The sequence below is a fragment of the Pogona vitticeps genome, chromosome 10 (assembly GCF_051106095.1).
Source record: "Pogona vitticeps strain Pit_001003342236 chromosome 10, PviZW2.1, whole genome shotgun sequence".
Taxonomy (NCBI): domain Eukaryota; kingdom Metazoa; phylum Chordata; class Lepidosauria; order Squamata; family Agamidae; genus Pogona; species Pogona vitticeps.
Window position 1 is genome coordinate 25,714,364 of NC_135792.1, and position 13,469 is coordinate 25,727,832.

Genomic DNA, 13,469 nt, shown 5'->3' on the forward strand with positions numbered 1-13,469 from the left:
TTGCTTTTCAAATAGAATCAGTTGTCGTCTCCTTTTCTCTTAGAAATTTTTCCACAGTTTCTCTCATAAAAACCTGAGCCTGCGCGGCTCTTCTCTATTTTTTCCTATCTCTAGGGCTCTCCGACGAAACAACGCCGCGGCCGCCATCTTTGGAGCGGGCGAGGGCCCTGAGATCCCCTCGGACTGGCCGCCATCTTTGAAAAGGGCAACGGGGTGGGAAGAGGCGGGGCGCCCTCAACGACACGTGAAGGGGAAAAGTCGTGAGGAAGCGGAAAAGGCCTGGCCTGAGAGAGTCGGCGAGGAGGGGGCGGGCGGAGAGCCTCGTCGTGGGACCGGAGAGGCAGGTGTGGGGGAGTCCGGGATGCTGAGCGGAGGGAGGGAGGCCCGGGCAAAAAGGGGGCCGGCTGCCTCGGGCGGCCCTGGGAGCCGGGTCGGCACGGTGTGTGTGTGTGTGGGGGGCGCCCGCCTCGGTCTCCCTTCTCGGGGGTCTCTCCTGGGGCCCGTGTGGAGGCAGGCTTTCCGGGTGCCCGGAGGAAAAGAGGCCGGAGCGCCCTGGAGAACGGATTGGGGGGATGATGGGCTTTGTAGTCCGTCTCTCTCTCTCTCTCCCCCCCCCCCTCTTTATTTCAAAGAAAGAATCAGCTGAAAAAAGAGAAAGACCGGCTTCGGAGCCTTTCCCCGTCCCTTAGGAGGGCCTCTTTTTTGGAGGGGGGAGATGGATTTTCCCCCTCCCCCTTTCCTTAATTGCAAAGCCCCCCCCCCCCTCATTTAATTAAGGGGAGGGGAGGGGGCCCACGCCCCTCCTCTCTTTGGGTCCTCCTAATTTGCTTTTAAAGATCGTCTTTGCTTTCTCCCTCTTTCCGATCTGCGTCACTGGCTTTAATGGCAGTTGTTATTGATGATGATGATGATGATGATGATGATGATGGCAGCTCAGCCCAAAGGGGAAAAAAGGGGAGGGGAAACGAGTTACCCCAATTGCCACCTCTTCGTTACTCAGAGATGTGCTTCAGTTACTCTTATATAAAATATATATTTTAAGTTGCCTCCTGGAAGCTCTGCTTTGGATCTCTTTTGTTATCCCTTAATATTGCAAAGTAGAGTTATTTGTTGGCTCCTTTTGTGATTTTTTTTACACGCACGCACGCACGCACGCACACACACACACACACACGGTTACATTAATGAGGAAAGCTGCTTTTACAGACTTGTCATCTTTAACCTTAAATATTGCTTTTTAATCATATAATAAGCCACTTTTGTCTACTCGATGGTCCTTAGTTTTAAATATTGCCTTTTAACCAAGTCCCCCTGCCTTGGGTTCCTTTTTAAGGAGAAAGGCAGGGTTAAAATGTTTGAAATCATAATCATTCCTTTTGTGGATTCCATGTTTAGCCTTTAATTTGCTTAATTGCTACCTTGGGTTGGCCTGTCATGTCAGTGCCTGTTGTTCTTTCCAGCACCCCCAAGGCATGTGGTGCTAAGCCTAAAAGGGCAGACGAGGCAGCATCTTTATAGTGTGATGTGATTTTTTAAAAAAGGCTTCTGTCATTTTCCCTACATTATTACCAGCAAATTTTAGACTTGGCAAGAGATGGATGGCGAGAGAGCTTTGCCTAGAGGTGTGACTCTTAAATGCAATTAAAAAGCAAGCTATATGGGATAACAGCAGCTACATCGCAATGAACAGATAGGCGGGTTATAAATGGAATAAATAAATAAATAATACATCTATAATTCTGTATAATTCTGCCCTATACATGACTAATAGTAAGGACTGTGAGCTCTCTTTTTCACCTTCCTTCCATGATTTAGAGGCTCTTTTTGCCCGGTTCACTTTGCCAGGCCGAGGATAAGAGAAGTTATGGCAGCTGATAACGGCAGAGTGATGGTGGGAGGTGGATGCGCTACCAGTTGTCCTTTTTTGATATTAATTGTAGAGCAACCCATGCGAACAGCGAAGAGTTTGCCTCCAGTTAGGATCAAAATGCGAAATTGTTTCTTTGAGTTAAGTAAGTTTCCGGTCACATATATTGCATTGGTTTAGAAAATGCCACTGAATGCATTCCTCGTTTGTTTATTTATTTATTTGATTTATACCCCGCCCATCTGGTCTAAAAGACCACTCTAGGCGGCTTCCAATATAGTAAAAACAGTGAAATAATCCAAAAAACAATAAATTACATAAATCATATTGTAATAAACAGAATACAACTATAGAATAGAAAATACATAAGGAGAAAATAACCAGAAAAGTCAGATATAAACCCATTGCAAAGCGTTTCACTCCATGGGTCTCTGGAAGTGGGTTGTAATACATGAAAGCCCGCACTGATATTAAACCGTTTAAGAAGCCATAAAACTCTGGATCTTAGTTTTAAAAAATATTATTATTACACCTCCTGAAACAAACCAACGCAGCTATGTCTTTGAAAAACTGCTTGCAATGGAAGGCACTAGATTTAGCTAGGAACTAGATCTAGGGAATGGAGACCTATCCTTTGAGTGAAGAATCCGGCAAATGTTCTTTATTGGACAACTGATCTGCTTTTGGATTGAATGGCCTAATAAATGGGTTTCCATTCTGTTCTGTAGCCCCCAACGTGTTATATGGATATCACCCATGTAGTTGTAAAACTGAGTCCGTGAGTCTCTCCCGCTTCCACTGTCCATCATTCCTTCCTATATCTCCCCTACACTTCTGTTTCAGCCGCTGTGAATACTTTCGTGGCTTTTGATTTTCCAAAAAATCATGGTCCTCCTCCCAGTATGCCATAGAGAGGAAGGACCCTTGTTCTCCAGCGTGAGCAGCATCGTTTTCTAGGTCATAATAGCCTGTTAGGATACCTACTATGAAACGGATCCCCGGTGAAAGTGCAGGGAGCGAGCAGAAGTTTTCAGGATGGGTGTCCCTGAAAGAGACACAATCACAGCTGGTGTCTGAAGCCTCAGACCTTGCTCCACAACTAGTTGTCGTCAGCAAACTATAAGAAACCCAAAGGAAAGGGAAGACCCTGTAGGTGTGATTTTGCTGCTGGCAGCCTACTAGTTATTGATCCCCTGTAAGTCCATTCTTTTTGGCTGCTTAATAGAGATGGGCACGAACCAGGAAAAAAGGCAGTTCTTGAGGGTTCGCGGTCTGTCACTATTCACAAACCACGAACTTTTACGAGCTGGTTGAAGAGTACTTTCCTAGGGGGAGCTGCTTGGGGGGGGGGCTACATCTCGGATGTCCAAAAAGCAATCTTTTTCAAACTGGGAGGGGGTGGGGAGGAGAGCCCGCTGAAGACCCACAGCACGTTTGGCATCTCTAATTCACACAGGGCTGTTGTACCGCTCCTGGAAGCTCCAAATCACGCGAACCGTGAAGCGTACAATTTGCCAACGCAGATAATCACATTCCATTTTGTTCTGAGAAGGTGCCTTTCCCTGAAGCACCCTGAAACTAACCACAAAAAACTGCCAGATTCGTATTATGTGTGTGTGTCTGTGTATTTGTAGTTCATGGTTCATTTTGTGCTCATCTCTACCACATATTAGTAGCCTCTAGTTTTAAGGCATCTTTTAAAATTCTCATCTTTTGCCCCTTGGGGAAGGGTGAAGACCTTCAGAGAGCTGTTGTTCTTACATGTGTGCATTTGAGATAAGAGGCGCTCCTGTCATGTGTTTCCTAATTCCTGGTATTCTCAAAGTTGTGTGATGCTGTCACTGAACGTTAGTTTCCTGATAGCAGATCTTAGGAGCAATGCTTCAACGGAATAGCTTTGGAGAAACTGGCATAGTTTCTGTTTCGCAAGATCCTTCCAGAAGGGTCATGGCTTGATTTTAAAAAATCATTCTTGTTGGGGTTTTTTAAAAACAATTTTTGTTCCTTTCAGGTACCCTCAGAGATGACAGAACACGGGATCTCCATGGGCCAGCAAGTGGCCGTGGTTTGGGACGCCCAGCCATCGCCAGAGGCCCTGCAGAGCTTTGTGCAAAAGATCCAAGCGGCCGTTGGAGTTGAAGGCCATGTATCTGTAGAAAACATCCACCAGTTGCTCCAGTGTAAGTGTTCAGAAATACTTCTCCTTGTGCTCTGTTGAAAATTACTGTAATGCTGAAGATGTTATGAAGAACACCATCACTGGGGCAAGGCTAATGGCTTGAGAAGCTGCTCCTTCTGATCCTGCTGTCATGAACAAATGGGCCACAAAGGTGAGAGCATGGGATGGAGTGCAGTGACAGAGTCCTTTGTGTCCTTTGTGCCTCACAACAGTTGCGTTCATTGGACAACATAGGCACAACCTCTGGCTGTAATTTGGAATGTTGGAAATGTTTCCCCCGAAAAAAACAACTGCCCGTTTTATTTGTTCCCGAGATTGGCCAGGCTGAGACAGGTGAGAAAGGCCACAAAGAGGAATCAGGCCTCCTTGGTGGTGGCCTCATCCGTGTGGAATAAACAGCCTTTGGAGATGCAGCAGCCCCCCCCTCTGAATATTTAGAAAGCTAGATAAGACAGAACTCTTTAAAACTGCCTTTAAGAATATTCTCCCATAGGCAGGAATTTAGCACCAATATCATTGTGTGGCCTCATTCCTTTTCCTTTCTTGACTGTTGCCATATGGCCAATTTCTTGTCTGTCTCTTGTATGATTTTTCTTTCTGTTGTGTTGATTCTTTTGTTGTGGTTGGGCCAGGTCCAATCAACCAGTCAATTAAAAGCAAGGGAGATAGATGTATACAGTTTATTTTCATTCTTGTGCCTGGCCCCAATCCATTGTGTGATTATGGTGTACACCCTTGTGGGGGCGCATAAGAGTGCCATGCAGCCATATGCATGGCACTCTTCAGCTATTTGGTCAAGAGAGTAAATGAAAGTTTTGCCGGCTGATGGAGTTGCATATAATTGGTAATCTTCCATAAAGCCCAGCAGTATTTTTTTTTCAGAACCCTGCCAGGTTCTTTACTAGTGAGTCGTGTAAAACAGTTATGTATGTCAAATACGACTGCAAAATGGTTATATGCACCCTAATAAGTTTATCTCTGCAGCATCCCATAAGGAATCCAGTTTTGATGTGGTTTTGTCGGGTCTGATACCTGGTGGCTGCACGGTGCATAGTGCCGAAGTCCTGGCTGAAATAGCTCGGATCGTCAAGCCGGGAGGGCGTGTCCTTTTAAAGGAGGTGGTGACAACAGAAACAGGTAAGGAGCGGGCCCTTCTCTGGCCCTGGGACTGAGAGTCTGAAGGGTCTTTACTGGGTGGTAAGATACCATGGATTATGCACACAAAACGTGTCAAAACGTGAGCAAAAGATCTAAAACACTACTTGGAGGTGTATAACATGGATTTAAACGGCTGGTGTTTGAAGCGGAGCAAGTACTTACGTGTAACCCTAGCAAGATGGTCTCAGAGATAAATTTGGACTCAAGCTGTTTGGGGAGGCGTGGTCCTCTTCCCCTGACAAAATTGGGAAACAGACCTGTGACCTTGGCCCTCTGAATTTGGCAGCAGGGGATCTGACCCAAGGAGTGTGCATATCCCATGAAATCGCCTTTTGCAAACCAAGGTTAAGTCTCTTCTGGGCTCAATGACAGCCTGCAGCAGCGAGGTTGGCCTTTTCCTGGCAATGTTCCTCATTCATGGTTGCAATGGAAAATATTCCATTGCAACCATGGAATCAGTGAGACTTCACAGAAGCGCTGATGAACATGTTTCGTTTATTCAGTCCATCCACTTGTGCAGGTGCTGAAGACTTGGCTTTGGTTCACCAAATCGCTTTGGTGAGAGTTTGAGTCCACGGGTCAGTCTTATTAGATCAATCACTGTTTAGCTGTGCCCGAAAACAATTTGGAAAAAAAACTTATCCTAACTCAACATTTTCTTTCCTTGTGATTTCTGTGTTTTGTGTGCACCGCCGTGCTCTTAATTAAGGCTGCGAGTCATCTTCTTGTCCTCTCCTTCCCAGGTAACAACAGCAAACTAAAGTCAATAAACAAGTTACCCACAGTTTTGACCCTTTCTGGGTTGGTGGAAATCAAGGAGGTAGGTTGATCTCTTTTTTTTACCTCACTGTTGATTGCTCCAATAGAAAGCATTTATTTTATTTAAGAGACTTCGATGCAGTTTTTCCAAATAAAATCTCCCTGCAGTTACAGTGTGGGAAATTTTAAACATGAGCAACACAGTACAACAACATTATTGTATCAGTGTTGTTTACTTGAAAAAGCCAAAGTGTTTTACTTTAGCCTTGGTGAGGGTTCCAAAAGAAGTTATGTATTTTCTTGGTAATTTGGTAGCAAAAAAAATGATTTCCCCAGATTTTTCTGGGTCTCCACTGGCATGGATTGAACAGCTGAATGCATGCAGTCCTCTGTTTCGCATTCCAGATACAGAAGGAGCCTTTAATGGCAGAGCAAGCCCAGTCCACCCAGGAGCATCTGGGTGTCCAGGACGGCAAACTTCTCTCTGTTCAGATAGAAGGCAAGAAGCCCAGCTTCGAAGTGGGATCCTCAAGTCAACTCAACCTTTCCTTTGTCAAGAAAACAGCCCCATCAAGTAAGAGGGAGTTGAAGAGGGGTCGTGGTGCACCTTTACCATCTACTTAGACAAGGGGTCACGACAAAGGGTTCAGCAAAAGTCATGATTTCTAGCCCTAATTAAATAAATACTGGCCGAAATCCTGTTGTTTAATACAGCAAGTTGCACTAGAACTGGCCTATTGAATCCATAGGAATTTGATGAGTCAGCTCCTCCCTAGGTTCTGTTGATTGAAACGAGCCTGCTCTGGTTGGAACTTAACTTTAGCACAGTATGTCACAGCTAGAATAGGCCCATTTGAGTTAATAGAATGCACGGCGGAGTTGGCTCGCCACATCCTCATCGATTCAGCGGCCTGCTCTGGTCTGACTTATAGACTTAGCCACAAAACGTTGTTTCACTATTTTGCTATAAATAACTTGGTTACCAAATCTGAACCCTAAATCTTGGTGACATTTCCAAAAGGAGCCGTTGGGTTGAGTTGGGATGGGTTCAGTTAAATCAAGTCGAGTTGAGTCGTTCTGTTCTGTTATGTGCCGTTCCATTACAAGTAACTTGATCAGAAATCCAGTCGCATTTTGTGAAAAATGAGCAGCAGAATGGCCTTTGTGATTGGTTTGAGAGTCTATAGGAAAACAATTCTTGGAAAACAATTTAGAACTTCCTCTGAAAGGCACTGACCTTAGGTGTCAGAGGGCTGTGGAGTAGAGCACATTAACTATTGCATTTCTTGGCAAAGCCAAGCCAAAATTATGTACAAGAGGTGGTTGGCATTGGCTGCTCTTTAAAGGTTCCTTTAATTAAGAAGAAAACTCCTATCCAACCAAGGGCCCTTTTCTGGTCCAGCATGATGTTTCTGTACTAGCCGATCAGATGCCTGTACAAAGTCTGCCACCAGGACGTTTTAAGAGATGCCCTCTTAGCCAGGGTCTTGTTCTGTCCCAGTGAAAGTCTCCCGAGAAGGAACTGTCCCACAGGCAAGGAGGTTGTTAAGAGTCGATCAAACCTCTTTGGGTCTCTACAGCCCTTTGTCTGCTCTGTGTCCTTTAGAAAAACCAGCTGTGGATCCTGCAGCTGCCAAGCTGTGGACACTTTCTGCCAGCGATATGAATGATGACGACGACATGGTAAGTTTGAAGACGATCCCCTAAAACCAGCTGGAAAATTCTATGTTTTGTGCAACTTCGTGGCCCCTGGCCTCCAGACGCTCTCTTTTATGCCTCTCTCTAGGTTTCTGTGTTTTGATAGTTAAATCACCAAAATATTGCTTTTGCTATTTCATTATAAAAGGCCTGCCGGACTGTTGTTTCCACAACACACGTTCAGGAGCAGACCACCTTACAGGGGGACATTTTTCAGAGTCTTTGTTCTTGACTTCATTTCAGGATCTGCTAGATTCCGATGAGCTTCTGGATCCTGAGGATTTGAAAAAGCCAGACCCAGGTTCCCTCAAAGCTCCCTCTTGTAAAGAATCTGGGAAGAAGAAAGCCTGTAAGAACTGGTGAGTCCATGAACCCCCTAAAATCGTGGTGGATTCAATTCTGAAATAATCTGTCTGGTGGCTTGTGGTTCCCAAGAATCCTGAGTGATAGCAAGTTGCTTTTAATTGTCCAGTTGTATTATGATTAGCATGTGGTTTTGTTGTATTTTAATGTTGAACTTGTCTTTTTAATTCTGTTCTTCTTAATATTGTGTGCCACCTTGGGTCCTCCTGTTGGGAGAAAGGTGGCCTATAAGTAAAACAAACAGATGAATAATGAAAATAGACCGCAGTGCCACAGATACTTGGCTAAACAAATGTTGATATTGCTTGTTTCTTCTCCTGCAGCACCTGCGGCCTTGCGGAAGAGCTAGAGCAGGAAAAGAAGAGCTCGCAGCCCAGATCGGCTTGTGGGAACGTAAGGACAGGAGCTTACCCCATGGTTGAAAGTTGCTTGTGCATGAGTTTTAAGAACCTTTACAATTTTTATTCCAGCTGTGTAAAGCCACTACATGCAGAGCAAAATGTTGAACAGATATTATTCCTTCAATTGTAATGTTTAAATCAGAGTAACTAATGGATACCCGGCGTGGTATTGTGGACAGAGTATTGGACTAGGACCCAGGAGGCCTTGGGTGCGAATCCCTGCTCAGCCATGGAAACCCACCGGGAGATGTGAAAGGGTTAAATCACTCCTTAAAGCCCTCACTTGCCTTGAAAGTCTTGCTATTATAAGTCTGTTCTGTCTCAATGGCATCTAAAAACCAATTCCAGGCCTTTTAAAATCAAACAAACAGATAACATCGGATTTTATTTTTGAAAGAAAGAAACATTAATATAAGTTGCCAGTGGTCTGGGTCGTTGGGAGAAGAGCATTCCCACTTCTCTCAGTGGGAGGAGAGCCTCTTCTCGTGTCATGCGTCCTGTAAGAGGTGCATGGATTCTCTAAAAGGCAAAACACAATGACCCAAAATACATATTTCTAGCCATGTCATCTCCAGAACTGGTACTACTAGAGGGAACCATTGACCCTGTTGTGTACAGCGTTCCGTATTATAATAGTGTTTGCTGCAACCCACATTTTTCAGCATCCGCAGAGGGGTCTTGGAACCAGTTCCCGTATAACTATGTGAAGTGGCAGCGGTGTATTTTAAGAGAACAGAAAAATGGATCACTCCCCTACCTGTCTCCGACCTGGGTGGTTTTGGGCTGGTCCCTCCATCTTTGCATCCATTTTTCAAGAACCTGCACCGACTTTAAAATGTTGGAGCAAGACCCCCCCCCCAAACGATCTATGTTCTGCGAACAGATGTTGAAGCATTGTCAAATGCAAGCTCAATCTGCTTAGGAAAGGTCGGAAACGGCGAAGCTTTCCCTGGATGGGAGGCTGACTTCTCCTCTCTTCTCTCCACAGTGTTACCTGGGGGATGCCTTCCGATGCGCCAGCTGCCCTTACCGGGGGATGCCAGCCTTCAAACCCGGCGAGAAGATCCTCTTAACTGAGAACAACCTTCACGACGCCTGAGAGGGGGGCCGTGCCAAGCCTCCTTGGGGAAGAAAGCTCCTCTTTGCCCCCTCAGCTCTTCATTAATCTTCTCACATACATCACATCCTGGGAAGGTCTCTTGTAAAGGAGGAAATAGAGTGTGGACTTGGGGTGGGGGGGATGGATGGGCCAACAGAAAACCAGCGAAGAGATCGTGGAAGGTGAAAGGAAAGGACTTACCTCTGAGTAGCTGATTGCTCTCGGTGTTCACTGGTTCACAGCGTTCATGAATATACAATTGTGAACTTCCATGCTTTTGTTGTTGTTCTTTTAATGGATAGTGTTTCATCTCTAGGTGGTGGCTGTCATCACATGCCCTGTAGACAAAAGAGATGTCATGGCAATAGATAATCCCCATCGATCTGGAATCAGGGCCGGGGGGGGGGATCTTGAAATGCTGTCTCATCTTCCTTGATCAGCAGCCTATGAAGAACCTTTTTCTGTTAGGTGCGGGCTGCTGGAGGAGAGTCTGCAACAGTAGACCGTGTGGGTTGCGAGGGGAGGGCCGCTTGGGAGATCACGGGGGGTGGTGGTGGTTCTCCTCTCAGGTTTGTGCAGCCAAAAGGATACGAGGACTTGAAAATAAACTAGTCAATTAAACTCTCTTCCTTTCACTTACCTCCTCAAGTCTGCAGGATTCTAACTTAGCAGCACAGTTGCATGCCCGTCAGCCTTGGGGTGTTGAGCGCTATTTACGTCAGAATTTAAGCCTGCCCTGGTGTTAAAAGACTTTGAGCAAGCATTTGTGAAATGTGTCCAAAAGCCTGTCCTGGGCGGCGCTTCAGAGAAAGTGCTGAGAAGGACACTGTTTTAATTTCACGATGATTGGGGGACTATGGTAGTCCAGAGCGTGTGTGCCCAGTGTCATCATTTTTCTGAAGCTGGTTGCAGACCGTCTTGTCTCCCCAGACAAAGGCTTTGAGGAAGGGACCTTGTTTCCCTTCCCTCCCTGCTCTCAACGCTTGCTTTCTGGATCGTTCTGGCAGAAGCGGGAGGGGGCCAAGCGGGGGACTTCACGCCGTGAGCGAGTCTGCAGGAGTCTTGATGGAAATGGCTTCGTTCTGGAATTCGGGAGAGAGGGTGCCTTTACTTTCCAGCCAAGGACAACCTGTGCAAGATCAGCTTAAGGAGCCCATTTTGTTGAAGACACGAGGATCCAACCCAACTAAGGCAGGGGTGGCGAACCTTCAGAATCCCCAGGCAGTGGTGAAGGACGGTGGGAGTTGTTGCCCAAAGTGTTTGGAGTGCCAGCCATTTGCTGGCCCTGCCCTATGGAAGAAATACTGCCAGATGAGAATTCCTTGTGTGCCCTCAAGTTGATTCCTCTTTCCAGAGGGTTTTCTAGGTGGAGAAATACACAGAGGGGGTTTCCCATCCCCTCCTTCTTGGGTTTGCCCTGGGATTTGTGCCGCTGGCCCAAGGCCACCCAGGCTGGCTCTTCTCCCAGGACGCCCGGTGGGGAGGGGGGGGCTGAAGTCCCAACCTCGGGCTCTGTCCTCCAGATGCCTAAACCACTGAGCTCTCCAGCTGGCTAAGTTAGAATTAAGTATAACAAAAGGCTTGACTTCAAACAACTCCTTTTCTAGAAACAGCAGTACATTTTTGCTGACGTTTCCCAGGGACAGGAGCAGACTTGAAAAAGCCTTCGCTAAACCAAGCTTCGTTTGTCCTAGTCACAAAACCCCGGTACCTTGTGATCTGCCAAGAGGAAGACTCAGCAATGACTTAATAAACCACCTTGTTTTGTTGCCTTTTTAGGGCTGAAAGGAAGAGGAGCTTTCTTGAAAGTCCCTAAAAATTAAGGATAGTAGATAGTTTTATCACTTTTTCCTCATGAGCAGGTAGATGGTGTAGCTATTTGGCTGTTGACAAGTATTCACTTTTATTTATCCTGTTCTCTCTTAATTGCTGGCAACTGCTGCAATACGACAAATCGTTATTCTCCCGAGAGATTTGTCTCCCTGTCGGGAGAGTCGGAGGAGTGCAGCTGTCCCCTGAAATCGTGTGATCCGAAGTCGGCCTCCATGGAGTCGTGCTTTGCAGAACGGCGGGCTCGACATCTTGCAAATAGACAAAAAGAATAATGATAAATATGCAGATTAGCATATCTGTCTCCATGAAAGCAGAGAAACTTTGAAACGGGGAAGGAAACAAATAGTGCATCAGACCACGTGCAGAGTGGCTTTACCACTGGGGATCCGCACGGCCACACCCACTGCATGCAACTGGGAACGAGGGAAGATTTCCTGAGCGGCGGTGGGATTTCTCAGGTTGGGTGGATCCGTGACACATTTCTGTGCTGGATTCTAAATTTTTGCAGTGCAGTATAGAGGAGGGTGTCTCCTGAAACCCCATTCATTAATTTAGCAGGACCCCTTGGTATGGAAGCCACTTACTTTGTATATTTATAGGTTGCATAACTCTTCCAACCCCATAAAAATGCATTATTGATGAAGAAGCAATATGCTAACGTACAATTATAACAAGATTTTAATAGCAACCAATTAGCTAGGTAACTTGAATACAGTGTCGGTCTTTAATCATGGATTACTGGGTTGTTTTCCCCTTACTGCATAATTTCTTTCTTTAAATATTTTAACTGTTAACGATCACTGCTGAATACTTCCTTAGATTTTTTTAAAAAGCATAATATTTTAAGAGGAACATGTTTTAAAGGGTGTCAAGATTCCTAGAGGCCTTTGTTTGAAGTGATAAAGCTTTTTCTTTGCATTTTGAACCCAACGGCCTGCGTCTAGGAGATGTGTTTGTACTTTCAATCATCAGGATATTGACACTGCATCAATATCATGTCAAACAGAGTTCTTCTCATTCCTTTATAGAGCTTTTAGTGGGATTTCTATCCACCCACCCACTCTCTCTCTCTCTCTCTCTCTCTCTCTCAAGGACTAACCCACATTTCTCAGAGCTAGGACAAATCCAGGGCAGAGTAACCTTATAAAAAGTGGTGGCAGTCTTAAATTAATTAAAAACCGCCATAGCTGCTTCTTATATAAAATCCTGGAAACATTTCACTGGTGAGGATGCAGAGAATTCCCCAAGAGATCGTAAGTCGGCCTCAGAAAATTCCTCTTCCCGGGGCACCAGGAAAACAACATCATTTGTAAGTTAATCTAGGTCTAGCGAATGTCTGAGTCGGAGGCAACTACATGGCACGTAACGAGGACAACAAAGTTGGGTGCAGAATTTGTTCTTGATTTAGAATGAAAAAGCCAAAAAGGTGTGTGTGGGGGGGGGGAATTGTTCTGCTGATAAATTTATTATAACTAGATCTTCAAATGGTTTATTGTTATATGAACCTGCTGACCGACCATTAACAAGGAACTTCTTCTGGATGTCCAGAGAAGAAGGGGGGGGGGAGAAGGCGCAAGGTGGCCGGCCGATCTGCCCCGGAGGAAAATCCCTTCCTGACCTCAAAAGGGGTGATCTGTGCTACCCTCAGCCTGGTGACCCCCTTCTCTCCCACGCTTTGGTCTCAATTGGTGTCCCGCTGGTCCTTACCCCTTGTGGATCTGAATGACAAGGCTTCCGCCTGGTCCTGATGAGAAAAAATAAAGACAGCCCCCAGGTTCGTGTGCAAAATCCAACCCCGAAGATGATTAAACCATTTAATTCATGAATTATGTGTCTTCGAGTCGATTCTGATTTAAGGCAACCTTTTCCGGGTTGTTGTTTTTTTTAGGTCCAGAGTACTCAGAGGTGATTTACCATCCGCACCCTTGGTGGAGGACTGCTCTACGACTGTGCAGGTTTCCCCAAAGCTACGCAGGCTGGCTTTTCTCCCGGAAGGCACCATGGGGGATATTAAACCTCTGAGCCAGAGGCCTAACTCTCTGAGCTATCCAGCCAGCGGTAAAACCTGTACTGGGCCACTAAAAATACAAGAAAGGGGTGAGTTTTCAAGTA

At 45.7% G+C, this 13,469-nt stretch overlaps 1 protein-coding gene across 2 annotated transcripts; it reads left to right on the top strand.

Moving 5' to 3' along the window:
• Positions 1 to 194: 194 nt before the first annotated feature.
• CIAPIN1 (cytokine induced apoptosis inhibitor 1) lies at positions 195 to 9,794 on the top strand. 2 transcript variants are annotated; one of them, XM_078380474.1, is made up of 9 exons: positions 195 to 340; positions 3,879 to 4,047; positions 5,031 to 5,183; positions 5,948 to 6,024; positions 6,369 to 6,537; positions 7,570 to 7,646; positions 7,905 to 8,020; positions 8,348 to 8,417; positions 9,414 to 9,794. In XM_078380474.1, exons 2-9 carry the CDS (start codon positions 3,891 to 3,893, stop codon positions 9,522 to 9,524), a joined length of 930 nt encoding a protein of 309 aa, XP_078236600.1. In that variant the 5' UTR covers positions 195 to 340; positions 3,879 to 3,890; the 3' UTR covers positions 9,525 to 9,794. The 2 variants fall into 2 exon arrangements, with proteins under 2 accessions (XP_078236600.1, XP_020653502.3); XM_020797843.3 differs by having other exon boundaries at positions 200 to 344.
• Positions 9,795 to 13,469: the final 3,675 nt, after the last annotated feature.

Bases quoted from the DNA above. Each gene is read 5' to 3' on its own strand.
- CIAPIN1 (XM_078380474.1), top strand. From the start codon at position 3,891: ATGACAGAACACGGGATCTCCATGGGCCAGCAAGTGGCCGTGGTTTGG. The intron at 7,647-7,904 runs GTAAGTTTGAAG...ACTTCATTTCAG, and splicing joins TGAATGATGACGACGACATG to GATCTGCTAGATTCCGATGA. The intron at 8,418-9,413 runs GTAAGGACAGGA...TTCTCTCCACAG, and splicing joins CCAGATCGGCTTGTGGGAAC to TGTTACCTGGGGGATGCCTT.